Raw genomic sequence first — 13305 nt, 5'->3', positions numbered from 1 at the left:
CACTTACCCCTGTTTCTTTCCCTGCCCACCAATCAAAACAAATAAAAACTATCTTGCCTCTCTTCAGTTATGATTAGTGTAACCATTTTCCAGCCCGAACAATTGCTAAATACAATTAAGCAGAAAACCACCACATCAAAGTTACAGGGTCTCAAATTACAATCGATTTGTTTTCTCTTCTTGACTTTTAAGATGACTGTCATGTAATGCAATAATTCTCACAAGTTATTCTTTACCAGGAAAATAGAATATAAAAATAAAGTGTCTTGACCCAAACTACAGCCAAAAATAAAAACAAAACAAAACCTCATCTTATTCATAAGCCTCATCTTTAGTAAATGGGAAGAAAACAACAAATGTCAACTACATGTAGACCAAATTAAGTGATTTCCAGCATTCTATGGTGAGCCCTAGTTCACAAAATCTTTGCTGCCTTTAAGTTTCAAAAGCAAAATTCAATATTTATACCAATATTTTAAAGCACCTACATCCAGAAATTTAACACACAGCAAAAGAGAGTATTAACAACAAAGTAAGGCCCTGGCAGGGCTGAAAAACTGAGAAGCATGTCAATCAGAATCGGGTCTTCCCAAAGAGGGAAAAAAGAATAAATAACTTGTCAAATAAGCTGCTTACCATCATGGGGACTTTTTACCCTTGGCTGGGTGTCCTATTCACAAAGAATGCTGCCTGAGGCAGGAAAAGTACAAATAAGGGTCATCTGTCTTTCAACCTTAATACCTCCAGCCAGAAGTAAACAAGAGTTTATTACTTGGGAAGGAGTAATAGATTCCTCAAACTTTCTAATTCCAGGGCAATCGGTATATAAACATAATCTACGCCAGGAGATTTATCTGAATAAATGAATCATATTTGTCATTCAGGAAAAAAGTACAATAAGGCTTAAGGCTTCAAGATATTTTAAAAATAAACATAAAATTATAATCAAGCTATTCAGAATAAAGGTTCATTTGTTATCTGATAATTACCTGTAAGACCAACGTAACCACTTGTCACCAAGAACAAAAACAAACTTGCTCATTTCCCTCCTAATAGAACATAAAATTCCAGTCTTAGAATTTTAAAACGGCCTCCTATATTAAAATCATTAAGGCTATAAACCTGTGTTCCAGGTTGCCAGGAAACACCCAGGTTATACTTGTGGTCCTGGCATAATTCATGGGCCCCTTTCATTTTCAAGTGCCTTGGTTTGGGCAATAAAGTATACAGTCCTCCTAGTTTTAGTATATTTTGTGTCTAGGAGACTCCTGTTAAGATGCACATGGTCCGTGTGCACTTGCATTTACTAGTTTAGATAGCTAAGGGCAAAAAAGTACTTATGAGGACTTGGAGGAATTGCTCTAGGTTTGTTTGGTGAGGGGGGTGGGGGAGAGGGAAGAGGGAGGAGATTTCAGGACATCAGGGCTCAAAAAATGACCTGAGGCTTCTATCCTTACCTCTCCTGCCAAACCCCATCCGGTCAGGTGCCATGTTCATTTTCTTACGCTCCCTGGGTTTACTCCAGGATTGAAATTGTTAATCTGCCAGATTGCTCATCTAACCATAAATTTCCTAAGTGCAAGGTTTCCATCCCCAGTGTCTAATCACGTGTTTGTCACGTAGTAAGCACTCATTAAAATTTTTCCCTGAATGAATGAAAAAAAATTATTAAGGCCAGCACACAAACACAATAATGATTTTCCTTCATGCAATTCCATAATTTCATTCCTTATTTTTAACTTTTACACTGGTTTCACTGTTTAGGGGGCAGTACTAAAAATATTACACAAGCTCTACATTCTTCAAACTTTAGCATTAGTGATCATTTTGTTTTCTATTATGGAAGGTAGCAGAAATAATGGTTAAGAATAAAATATGGCATTAAATTATGTAAGCAATTTCAAAGTGAGGTTATGTTATCTTTTATTCAAATATGTTGAAAATAAAAGTAACTAAATTGTTTTTATTAATTTTTAAATATAAGCATTGATTCTAAGGATAGCAAAATGAGGTAAGGAGAAGGAATAAGCAATAAACGTGTTGACATTTAAAAAGCAAGTGATTACATCTCATGAAAACTAAATGCACCACATAAAGCACAATGGGTTCCCTCACATGATAGAAGCTAAAGAATTACCAGTGAAAATTTTTTTTTTTTTTTTGTGAGGAAGATCAACCCTGAGCTAACATCCAACGCCAATCCTTCTCTTTTTAACTGAGGAAGATCGGCCCTGGGCTAACATCCGGGCCCATCTTCCTCTACTTTACGTGGGACGCCACCACAGCATGGCTTGACAAGCCGTGCATCAGCGCATGCAGGGGATCCGAACCTGTGAACCCTGGGCCGCCAAAGTGGAGCGTGAGCACCTAACGGCTGCGCCACCCGACCAACCCCTACCAGTAAAATCTTAAAGAAAGTTCTGATGCTAAAACTATAAAAGTATACAGCATCAACATTTTATTTTGATAGGATTTTTTTGTTTGTTTTTGAATTTTTGTCTTTAAAAACTTGATCAGCATATAGCAACTCTATGGTTCTATTCAAATGTAAGGCTGGATGTGCAAATGGGCTACTTCTTCACACTGTGGGATAATGAATGTTAGATATGGGTAAGAAAGTTGCTAATAGCCATAATGGTTTCCCTAGCCTGGCTAACTCATTTCCCTCCTATGTACACTATTTCTGAGGACCCCTCATTCAGTTATCACCAGCAAAACAAACACAATCAATCCTAGATCATTTCCCAGCACCAACTCAGAGTTTGAGATCTGCTGTATTCTGAACTATTGCCTACACGGCCAATTTAAATACAACCCCCAGGGCCGGCCCTGTGGCTTAGTGGTTAAGTGCGCGCAGCTCCGCTGCTGGCGGCCCAGGTTCGGATCCCAGGCGCGCACCGACATACTGCTTCTCCGGCCACGCTGAGGCTGCGTCCCACATACAGCAACTAGAAGGATGTGCAGCTATGACATACAACTACCTACTGGGGCTTTGGGGGAATAAATAAATAAATACAACCCCCAAATGTTTTTAAGTTTCTGCTAAGTTTGTTCTGGGACAACAGCCTGTATCCTGAATCCCAATACCTATTTCCTAAGTTCAATTAGTCTCAAGAGGTACTGTCAGGAGTGTGAACGGAAGTGTACATCTATTACTACTTTTGAAAAAACAGCTCAAAATACCTTCATCTATGAAAGAGAGCCTTTAAAAATTAATAACAAGAGATATACTTTTGAAGGGATATGGCCCTTTAGCAATCAAATAACACCCTTTAATCCAAATTAAATTTGGGCAACTTCTTTTGGAAGCTGAGGAACACAGTCTAGAGTTTCTGTAAATTGTAGTCTATTTCAACATATTGAACAAGATGAAAGGTACAGTAAGACCTTTTCTGAATCAGCAATATACAGGATAATTGGATAGGACAGGGAAATCTAAAGTAATCTATCAGCACATAATTCATAAAGGGAAACTTCAGTGTCACATTTCCTTGCATTCAAAACACGAGGTAGAGAGAATAACACTCACTGCTGTTTCCAAGTAAAGAAAGATGCAGGTTACATACCTTGTGAAAACAGATCCAAAGAGTAGTTTTTAACCCTATCAGAATCAGAATGACCATAATATTGGGTAAAAATAATTAAATAACCTGCATGGTACATTCAGTAGACAAACTACACACTTTACAAATTACAAACTTTATAGATGATTAAACTGATCAGTAAAAGAAGTGGAAGAAATTTCCAAAACTTTCACAGAGGTCATCACATTTTCCAAGATCTCCAAATACTAATTTAATCAATCTCTCACTTTTTAAAACATACTAAGTAAACATAACTAGAACTAGATAGACACATAAATATAAAAGTACTGCAGTATTGGGGTGGGGGAAAGACAGCTTCCTGGTTAATCTCACTGAATGGTTCTGTAAGAGTAATCAGGCACTTGAACACAGCTGGGAGAATATCCATACAAGCAGCTGACTTTCTGCAGACTGCTCTGTACTTTTCCAAAGAGAAGTAAACTAATTACTTGTGTTTCAAGTCCATAGAACGCATAGATCTGTCATTCTGGTCTTGCTCTGAGGTCTGACACAAGAATCTGCAGTTTCAGATAGCTTAAGCAAAAACAAATCATTTTTTAAAAGATGTTTTCTTAACAACGGAAGTTCATGGAAGGAAGTACACATAAGGATACTCAAATACATTTCCTTACTCTGCAACTTTAATACCTTGCAGATAGGTGTATTTCCTCAACTGTTACGAGAACTTTATTTGGTTAGCAGGGAGCAGCAAGTAATAAACAAGAGAGACTGCACGTATACTACCTAGTATTTGACTAATACCACATCACAAAATTTAATCCTGAAGTACCCCTCACATTACTGAGAGGAAGCAAAAATTCACTTTGTGGTCACCACCAATTCTAAAACTTATCTGAAGGATCTTTGTATGAATTTTCATTTTGAAGGTAGACTGCAGGCAAAAATCTTGGTACTATATTAAGTCCTCTGTCTTCAGTTCCCTCAAGTCCCAACAACATGTTGTACGCTAAGATAAACGATTTAAATTAAAGGAGGCATCTTCAAATCAGAAGAGCAGACTTGGAGGAAAGAACAGCTAAAACAGAATGTCATAGCGAGGGCAGAGCACAAGTGGTCCTGCAGCATACAAGGATCAAACTTATCAACTGTAAACACAACAGTAAGTATAGTAATTTAAAAGATGAGAAAGAGAAATTGATATTTGAGAAGCTGGATTGGATTGTGAAGTAAAATACATATACAAATTAAAGGCAACCAGCTCCTCACCAGCTGTTCCCCGCTCTGGGTGTCAGAGCTTAGTTGTTCTTAGTTCTCTTCTTTATATAGTACAAGACAGCCCAAGAGACTGGATGCTCTGAAATTCTTCTAATTCTAATACAGTGATTTTCCTCTTTGGCCTTGGAAAAGTTATTCAAACTCTTCAGGTAAATAATTAAATAAAAACTAAATTCACAGGGAGTCCTGAGTATTAACGCACATATAACTATACTCTGACCTCAAAAACAGAATAAAATCCAAACCTCATAGCACTGCATTCAAAGCCCTTTGTGATCTAACTTCAAGCACAACTGTCTAGAGACAAACAGCAACTTCAGATTCCTTGCTATCCTAAGAATGTTTCACATCTTCCTCCCTTTGGTCAGTTTTCTCAGCCTTTAAAATCCTTCCGCCTTCTCTGCCTCCTGAAATTATACTTGCCCTTCAGTCACAGTTTAAAAGTCTTCTATGACCTAATCTACCCACCAATCTTCTTAAGCATATTCACTCTTTCCTCTAACCTCCCATTGTGCTTTTCATTTATCTCCATTATTTCATTTTGCTTTCCACACAATCAGGTGTTTACAAGTACCTTCCCCACTGCAGTGTAAGCTGCTCAAGGGCAGGGATGCAGACTCATGCCTAACAGTACTTTACACATAGTTTGTGCTCAATTGCGGAACCAGACTGAGTATGAGGTGATATTAGCGGGTGAACATGAGAAAAGTGATGCCCTAAATCATTATTTTTCAGTGGATCATAACCTAATGAGTCATGAAATTAATCTGGTGGTCTACCACCAGCATTCAAAAAACAAAACAAAACAAAAAACCCCAAAATACTGAACTAAAAAATACCAGAGTGCATGATAACAGTAAATACAGTTTTGTGAAACTTGTTTCAGGCATTGTTTTTTTTTTATTTCTATTGGGTTGTGATATAAACTTATCTTACTGTGAGTTGCAATTTTTTTCTGAAATATTTTTTTCCAAATGGGGGGCTGGAATTGTACCACCCATACACAGGCTCTTACTGGATTGCCCTAGTGAAGCACAGAAATCATCTACAAAGCTGTTAGAAGAACAGAATGATCCTAACTGGCTCTAACCTAAACCACCATAATATGCTTTGTGTCAGTAATGCCATCATCTAATGAATGAACTCACCACAGATCATGCTCCCAAAGGACTGTGCAGTGATCATAAATTGTAAGGGCTTGCTTGTCAATTAAGTCTCTTTGCTTATCTACCAGATCATAAGAATTATTCCCAATGGAACTTATCTTAAAAAATAATTATCCTTGAGTCCATGGTAACAACCCCTCACCTGAAACAAACTAGTCAGTGGGGGCTGGAAAGAGAACTGTTCTTCAAAATAACCTATATGACCCAGACAAATTTTCATGTTACTAACAAAAGATCTTTTCCTGGTCACAGCAATGTTGTGGAAGTGATTTCTGAGGAGAAGATAATGCTATTTTCAAATTCAGTTTTATTTGTTTGCCACCTCAATTTTAGTTACCTCTGGAATTAAAAGTATTTCTTGGGGTTGCAATTATGACTGTCAGGCTCTCTTCACCGATAATCAATAGAGTCAAGATAGCAACAAATAAGGGCAAAGAATGACTGCTTTGGTCCCCTGTCTCCTACCCAATTTAACAATGCAAAAGACACAGTAAATAAAGATATAAGACAGTAACATTTCACAATAATAGGACCAAAGCTCAACGGCTATCCAAGTTTACAGGGATGTTACTGAATTTTAAGAATTTTAAGTGACTATTCAGTCAAGAATAGTTGACGATTAACAGTCACGAATAACTGAGAAAACAAAGAAATGGAAAATATACTGGATTTAGAGTCCACAGATCTGGGTTTAATTCTGGTTAACACTCATTAGTACAACACCCAGTTTCCTCTCTTATGAAATAGGGATAATACTGCTACATTCATTCAGCAAGTATTTATTGAATAATACCTTCTACGTGCCACGAGGGGTTTGGCTAGCGAAACAACACAGATGTAGTCCTTGCCCTCAAGGAGCTTATATTTTCCCTATCTCACAAGGCTGTTGTGAAGATCAAACCTAAAAACACTGTGCAAATTGAAACACACTACACAAACTGCAAAGTGGTATAATGATTATTATTACTATTAACTTGTTCTACCTCTTAACCACCCATCTTTATTACAACAGCTTAGCAAGATTCAACAAATAAAGTATAGATGATCAGATATAATAGTCAACTACCTACAGAACTGATTTTCCTAAGGGCTGCAATTCAGGAGCCTAACAAATCACTATTTGTTAGCATACTCTTGGCTCATGACTCTTAGTATAACCACGAAGATAAAATGAACTGAGAATTCAAGGCCTATAACCTGTAATGTCGCTCCAGTTATGGGCTGGGTATGTGGGTTGCATTACCCACACCTGGTAAGGGAGTAAAAAATAAAGATTTCTAGGCCCAATGCCACACCTACTGAATCATAATCCTTAAAGGGTGAGCCTGAGAATCTATAATTTTGACAAGCACACCCAGTCATTCTTATGCTCACTAAAGCTTGCGAATCACTGCCATAAAAATTTCCTTTGATCAATAACCATGATTTCAAACCCCATTTCCAAAATTTACCTGGAAAATCTAAGCCAAATACAATTCAGCTACAATTGAGAAAGCAGCTCTTGAGAAAGTACTTAGCAGTCAATGTCACATGACTCACACTTAACTTGTAAAAATATTTCTTGTGGCACCAACCTCTTTTTATTCAACGGTTTTCAAACTTTCACATAAAATTAAGCCAAAAAAAAGGAATGCCATGAGATAGTCATAAACTATTAAAATTAACTCTCAATAAACAAATTTATATATGTATATATAGCTTTAATTTTTCTTATGGTTTAACAAGGGAAAGTTGATGGGTATATCATCTTGTAGCTATCTAGAAGGAAAGCATATACTCTCTGCCTAGAATAAATATATCATGTTTGCAAGCCAACCTTAGGGGTCTCTGCTTATTAAAGACCACACTACCCAAATACCAAAAACACAAAACAAACTAGCCAACAGACAAAACTAATCCCGCAAAAATACAGAGGGTACCATATCTATATTCACTGCACACTTAAACCCTCCTAAGAGCATCTCTCAAGAAATCAATCAAGAGCCCTTGGAACTATTTTAACTTTAAGAAAACCTGAAGTCAAATGTTACTTCACAAACTATATAATTAGTGCAAAGACATATTTATTTTGGTTCTATTTATTGAAGGCATCCTTCACTCATTAGCCTCCAGGTATATACACATCAAAGGGAAGACACTCAATATATGTTATACCGGGAAAAATTACAAGGTAGAGACTAACACTGCAAGTGAAGAAAACTTTCCATTTGCAGTAAAATTTAGAGCCCAGGGGGCTTGTTCATACTCCAGAACCAAGCCCTGCAACATGACTCTTTTCCAAACCAGTTAGAATCCAGTCAGTTTTGATAGGAGAAAGGACAAACTGAACCATGCTGAATTTAGTTTAATGACTTTTCCAAGATTCAATAAGGACAGGGCCTTGGTAAGCAGACTTTCAAAGAAATACATGGAAATTGATGTTCCTACTTTTGTCCAAGCTTGTATTTCCTTAAATCTCAAAGTTATTCTGTTCTTTCACACCTCTAGCAGTTGTCCAAACAAGTGCAATATATGATAATTGAAATAAAATAACTGGTGTAGAAGAGGAAAGCGTCTAAAACAGGGAAAAGTCTAAAACAGCAATTATCAAGATTGAGACCTCCACCTATGACTTCATACAAACTACATCTACACAATAGTAAGCTCCCCATGCCTAACCCTGATCCCACTTGGCACTTCATCAACATGCAAACCTTTCCTGGGACAAGAGAGAGGTTAACTTAAGGAACTTGGGTGAGAGACAGAGAAAAGCTCTAAGGAGTGTGTCACCTAAAGAATGCTTTAGGAAAATTTGCATCAACATAACCAAAATCAAAACAAGTAGCAGACACAGATATCCCTCAAGAATCATGTCCGTTTCGTCGCTGATTTCCTCCTCTCACTTGAAAATGTAAGATGCAGACTTTGGAAAAAGGGAAGGAAAGGGAAACAGGTCATCGAGAATTTACCAACTAGCTCAGCTCTGTGTTGCAACTTTCACTATTTTCACTATAGTAGCAGAGAAGTTTCAAAGAATTTGGAAATCAAAATACAGTTGGAAGGTGATGAACCAATGCCAGGAAAATGTCTGATCCTGCACAACCTTTCTGAGAAAGGTTCTCTAAGCGAAGAGTGTTCTTTTGCCCCGCCCCCTAAAAGAGACAAAGTTCTCTACCCACTACCAAGGATGTGCCAAAATGCAATGTCTTTTCTCTAGGAGGAGGAACAGGCCTAGACTGGAACCCAGGCCTGAGGCAACTCCTTCTATCTGTCCTGGGGGATGATCTGAGTTCTCCTTTACAGTATCTCGTTTATATCTGGACTCTGCTGCAAAACCCACAATAAAGGCAAGAAGCCACCATGTTATTTGTCATCTATCTATCTACATATACATATTTGAAATGGTTGATCACGTTAGTTGTAGTCTTCTACAGAACTATTTGTTTAGTTCCTTTAGTTTCTGAAAGAATAAATTATTTAGAATTTTATGATAAATTTATAATTTTAATACTTTAGTTTTAAATTTAAAAATAAATGAGCAGCTGGATCTAAAGTTAAACTTCCAATGGGAAAAGAAAATAACAATTCCAAGAACTTCTATCAGAAGGAAACATCAGCCACAGATTTTGAGATATCTAGAAAGAAAAGAATTAGGTGCCCAGGTACAAAGCAAAAGGTCACTACTGCATTCTACATCTGAATATCCTGACCTCCAAAAGATTGAGAATATATTGCCAGAGAATACCAGAATAGAGTATGTAAGACATTAACGGAAAAAGAAAACATCTATATACAGGAAGGACAAAGGAAAGGTATAACTCCAAACCCTTGCTTTGGTGAGCTACTCTTTCTTGAGGTGGAATGTAAGAGAAAATAGAATACCATAGAGTGGATACCACAGAGTAAGAATGTCAAGGATAAGGGCAGGGGGCATAAAGTGAATAAGAAGGGATGGACTCCTTCTTTCCAAGATACTATCCCCTTTGAAACTGTGAGCAAACCTACTGTTTTACTAGAGGAAAGACTGAAGGTTGTGAAAATTATGATTAAAATAACATTTATAAAAAATGAGAAACACTTCATGAGGGCAAATCCAAGCAGCACTGAGGGAGAGAGCAAAAGTGTGAAAAAAAAGAATACACGAGATAGATTCAGTAAGGACAGAGAGACAGGATTGAAGACTGCTGAGGAGAATGGAGATGAGAGCATACCCCACCTACCAGTCAACCGGCAATCACTATATACATTTTAATACAAAGTACAAAAACACAAATGTACCACCTGAATTAGAATAGTGGAGGAGGATTGCACAGAAATTGTAAGACAAGGCAGCATCCTGCCAGAGATTTAAGGCATGCAGTGGGGAAGTAAGGATGAAGGAGTATGAAGGGGGAGGGACTTCAGCAAGGAAAGAGGATGGGCTGCAGCAGCAGCAGCAGCAGAAGGGGCCTAAAAAAGAGAAGGAAGGGAAAGCAAACGTAGAGGAGAGAAAGAATAGGATAAAGTCAAGCGTGGCATCACAAGAGGACAGAGTAGGAGAGAGGATGGAAACGGCGTGCCGTGAAAAAGTACAGAGGTCAAAGACCCAAAACGGGCTTGTAGTTTGAGGAAAGCAGGAGCTAAGGAGAGCTCTACCATAAACCTGACTAAAAAGAAGTACGAGCATGGTGCTGGAGTGAAGACAGGGGGCCGGAAGAGGCATGCCCTCAGAAGGATGCGGCGATGGAGACACTAGATTAAAAAACGGGGACTACTGCGAAGAGAAACTGTGGTGTTAAAGACCCCACCACCATTACCAAAAAGGCATGCAGGGGTCAGCAAAGATGTACTCGGAGAAGGAATACAAAAAGGAGGAAAGGAAAGGGTCACATGGTAGGCTAGAAAAATCTAGGGGTAACTATAGGAGGGGGTAACTAAGGAAAGAAAAGGAGTGCAGTGTGGAGGGATGATGTCTCTGGAGAAAAAGTAGCAGCAGACCAGAGGTCCTGCCTACGTGGTCTAGAGGGCAGAAGGGCCGGCCGGTCCATGGGGGCTGAAAGGAGTAGTGGAGAACAAGAAACTATGATGCTCAAGATGAGAACTTGAGGAGGGTATACAGTGGCTGGGTCAGAAAAGGAGATGCTGTCAGTGACGAGCAGAAGGGGTTCATTACGAGGAAAGCGAGGGGCAGCGAGGAGCAGAAAGCATGCCGAAGGGAAAGGCAAAGGGACAGAAAAGAAGCCAAAGGAATGCGGGCAGGGGTAAAGGCAGTAGGGGCGCAGGGACACGAATTGGAGATTACAGGGAGGGAGGTGGGAGTCGCAGAAACCCAGAGTGTGGGGAAGTAAAAGGGTTAAGCCCCAAAGAGGTGCGAGGCCTGAGGGGGCGGGGGTCCGGAGGGCCGGTTCAGGGATTGGGGGGAGGTGCGGCCTGAGGGTGACAGGGGTAGAGGGGAGATGCAGGGACAGGCAGAGCGGATGGGGCGGGGTGGGGCGGCGGGCACCCCGATACTCACACCTCCAGGATGCGGTCCCCCTTGCGCACCCCGGCCCGATCGGCCGCCCCCCCGGGCAGCACGGCGCTCACATGCTGCAGCGGCGCGTACAGCTCCCCGTTGATGCTCCGCAGTTGCCCGCCCTCGCTCACTTGGCCCCGCACGTTGAAGCCGTAGCCAGACTCAGACTTGACGATGCGCACGACCCGCGGGCCGCCGCCTCCCCCGCCGCCGTTCCCGGCGCAGTGGAGCCCAGACCCCCCACCGCCGCCGCCACCTCCGTTCCTGTGAGGGGCTGAGGGGTGAATCCCTTCCCCGTCCTCGTCCGCCATCTTGCGAGCAAGCGAACCGTACCCCCGCCCCGCTACGCCTCCACTCCCTATTCGCGCGCGCTCGCCCTTCTCAGCAGCCGCGCGACCCCCGGCGCGCGCGCCCGCTCCGGCGACGGCGGGACCCGAGTCGGCCACGGAGCTGCCGGCGGGGGTAAAGGGGAGGCAGGGGGCGGGGGGAAAGAGGACGGTTAGGCACCGTGGAGCCTCCTGGGAGATGTAGTTTCTGGGCGGTGAGGGCGGGGAGCGGGCTGCACCCGGGCCGGAGCTGAGATCATATGACGCATTCGGGAGCAAAGCCTGCTGGGAGTTGTAGTTTGTCTTTTATGCTCTTAGGAGATTCATGTGTTGGACCATGAGCTCCTAACCCAGCGCGGAGCGTGACTGACTGCTTGAGCTGTTGACGTGGTGCAACTTTTTTTTTCTTTTTTCATTTCATAGCCTCTGAAAACAGTAATATTAGGACAAATTAACATTTGTGATTCAACACAGCCTTAAATTATAACAATTCATTTGCTCAGTACCTTATGTGTTCACTTACATTATTTTATTCCATGGCCCCAACAATCTCGTCAGACTACTGGATCATGAATTAGTTTCTCTATTTCACATATTAGGAAACGGAACCTTAGAATGCCCAAAGTCATTCGGCTATTAAGTAACAGGAACTAAGGCCCAGTTATTTTTGTGCAACTTTCCTTTCATGTATTGCGACTAAAAACTATGCCCCAACTATACAAAAAGCATATGTAGAGGAAACTATGGTCTCAGCGATTTAGAACTGGATATTAGAGTGGCCAAGTAATAGTTTCAATTGAGCAATGATTTTCAAGTTACCTTTATTTCTGATTCATTTTGTTTCCCTCAGCAGCCCAGTAGAGTTCTTTGCAAATGGCAGCAATTGATATTTTTTGGTTACCTTCCCAAACACAGACTTAAAGATATTGTGCACAATGCCTGGCAAAGGCAAGTAAGAAGAGCAACATCAAAAACAATGAAAATAGCTTACTTAAGCCCTTCCTGCTCAAGCCTGGTATTTGATTTTACCTCCTGACAGGCCAATAATTTAGTCTGTTACTGTTACTGTTCCAACGTGCTGATAGAAGACACAAGACTCCTGGGTGAGAGACAAAGGGCTATTACTCACAACACAGGAACCAACATGAGCTTCAGCATGTTTGTGTCAATTCCTCTTGTCCCCCAAGTCCCATAGGGATGCTATGAAGGGCTCAGATGAATCTTGTGCACTTAGTGCACATTTACAACACAGCTGAGGAACACTGAGCTTAAAGAACCTGTCATTTTATAGGAAGCGGTAAGCAAACCTGTTCTTTGTCCTGAAGGGAGACATTACTTCATCCCTGAAAGCTGCTCACTATAAACACAACCCTGAGAAATGACCCTGGTAAAAAGCAGTCAGGGCTGTGCATTTTTGGCATACCCAGAAACATGGGTAGAAGCATGCAGGACCTGTGAAGGACTGCCTCTCTCAACATTACTTTGTGCCAAACTCTATTCTAAGCACTTTACATCTATAA

The 13305-nt window shown here is 40.6% G+C and overlaps 1 protein-coding gene across 1 annotated transcript in view; it reads right to left on the bottom strand.

The window, feature by feature from the left end:
• SNX27 (sorting nexin 27) overlaps window positions 1-11902 on the bottom strand; it is a 67702-nt gene extending 55800 nt beyond the window's left edge. Inside the window, exon 1 of the mRNA XM_058539166.1 lies at window positions 11460-11902. Coding sequence (XP_058395149.1) covers window positions 11460-11770 — 311 coding nt within the window. The 5' untranslated portion in view covers window positions 11771-11902. The remainder of the gene's footprint in view (window positions 1-11459) is intronic.
• Between the last annotated feature and the right edge of the window lie 1403 nt (window positions 11903-13305).

The sequence above is a fragment of the Diceros bicornis genome, chromosome 4 (genome assembly GCF_020826845.1).
Source record: "Diceros bicornis minor isolate mBicDic1 chromosome 4, mDicBic1.mat.cur, whole genome shotgun sequence".
Classification (NCBI taxonomy): domain Eukaryota; kingdom Metazoa; phylum Chordata; class Mammalia; order Perissodactyla; family Rhinocerotidae; genus Diceros; species Diceros bicornis.
Note: the sequence above shows the minus strand (reverse complement) of the source record. Positions and strands in the feature narration are given on the sequence as shown.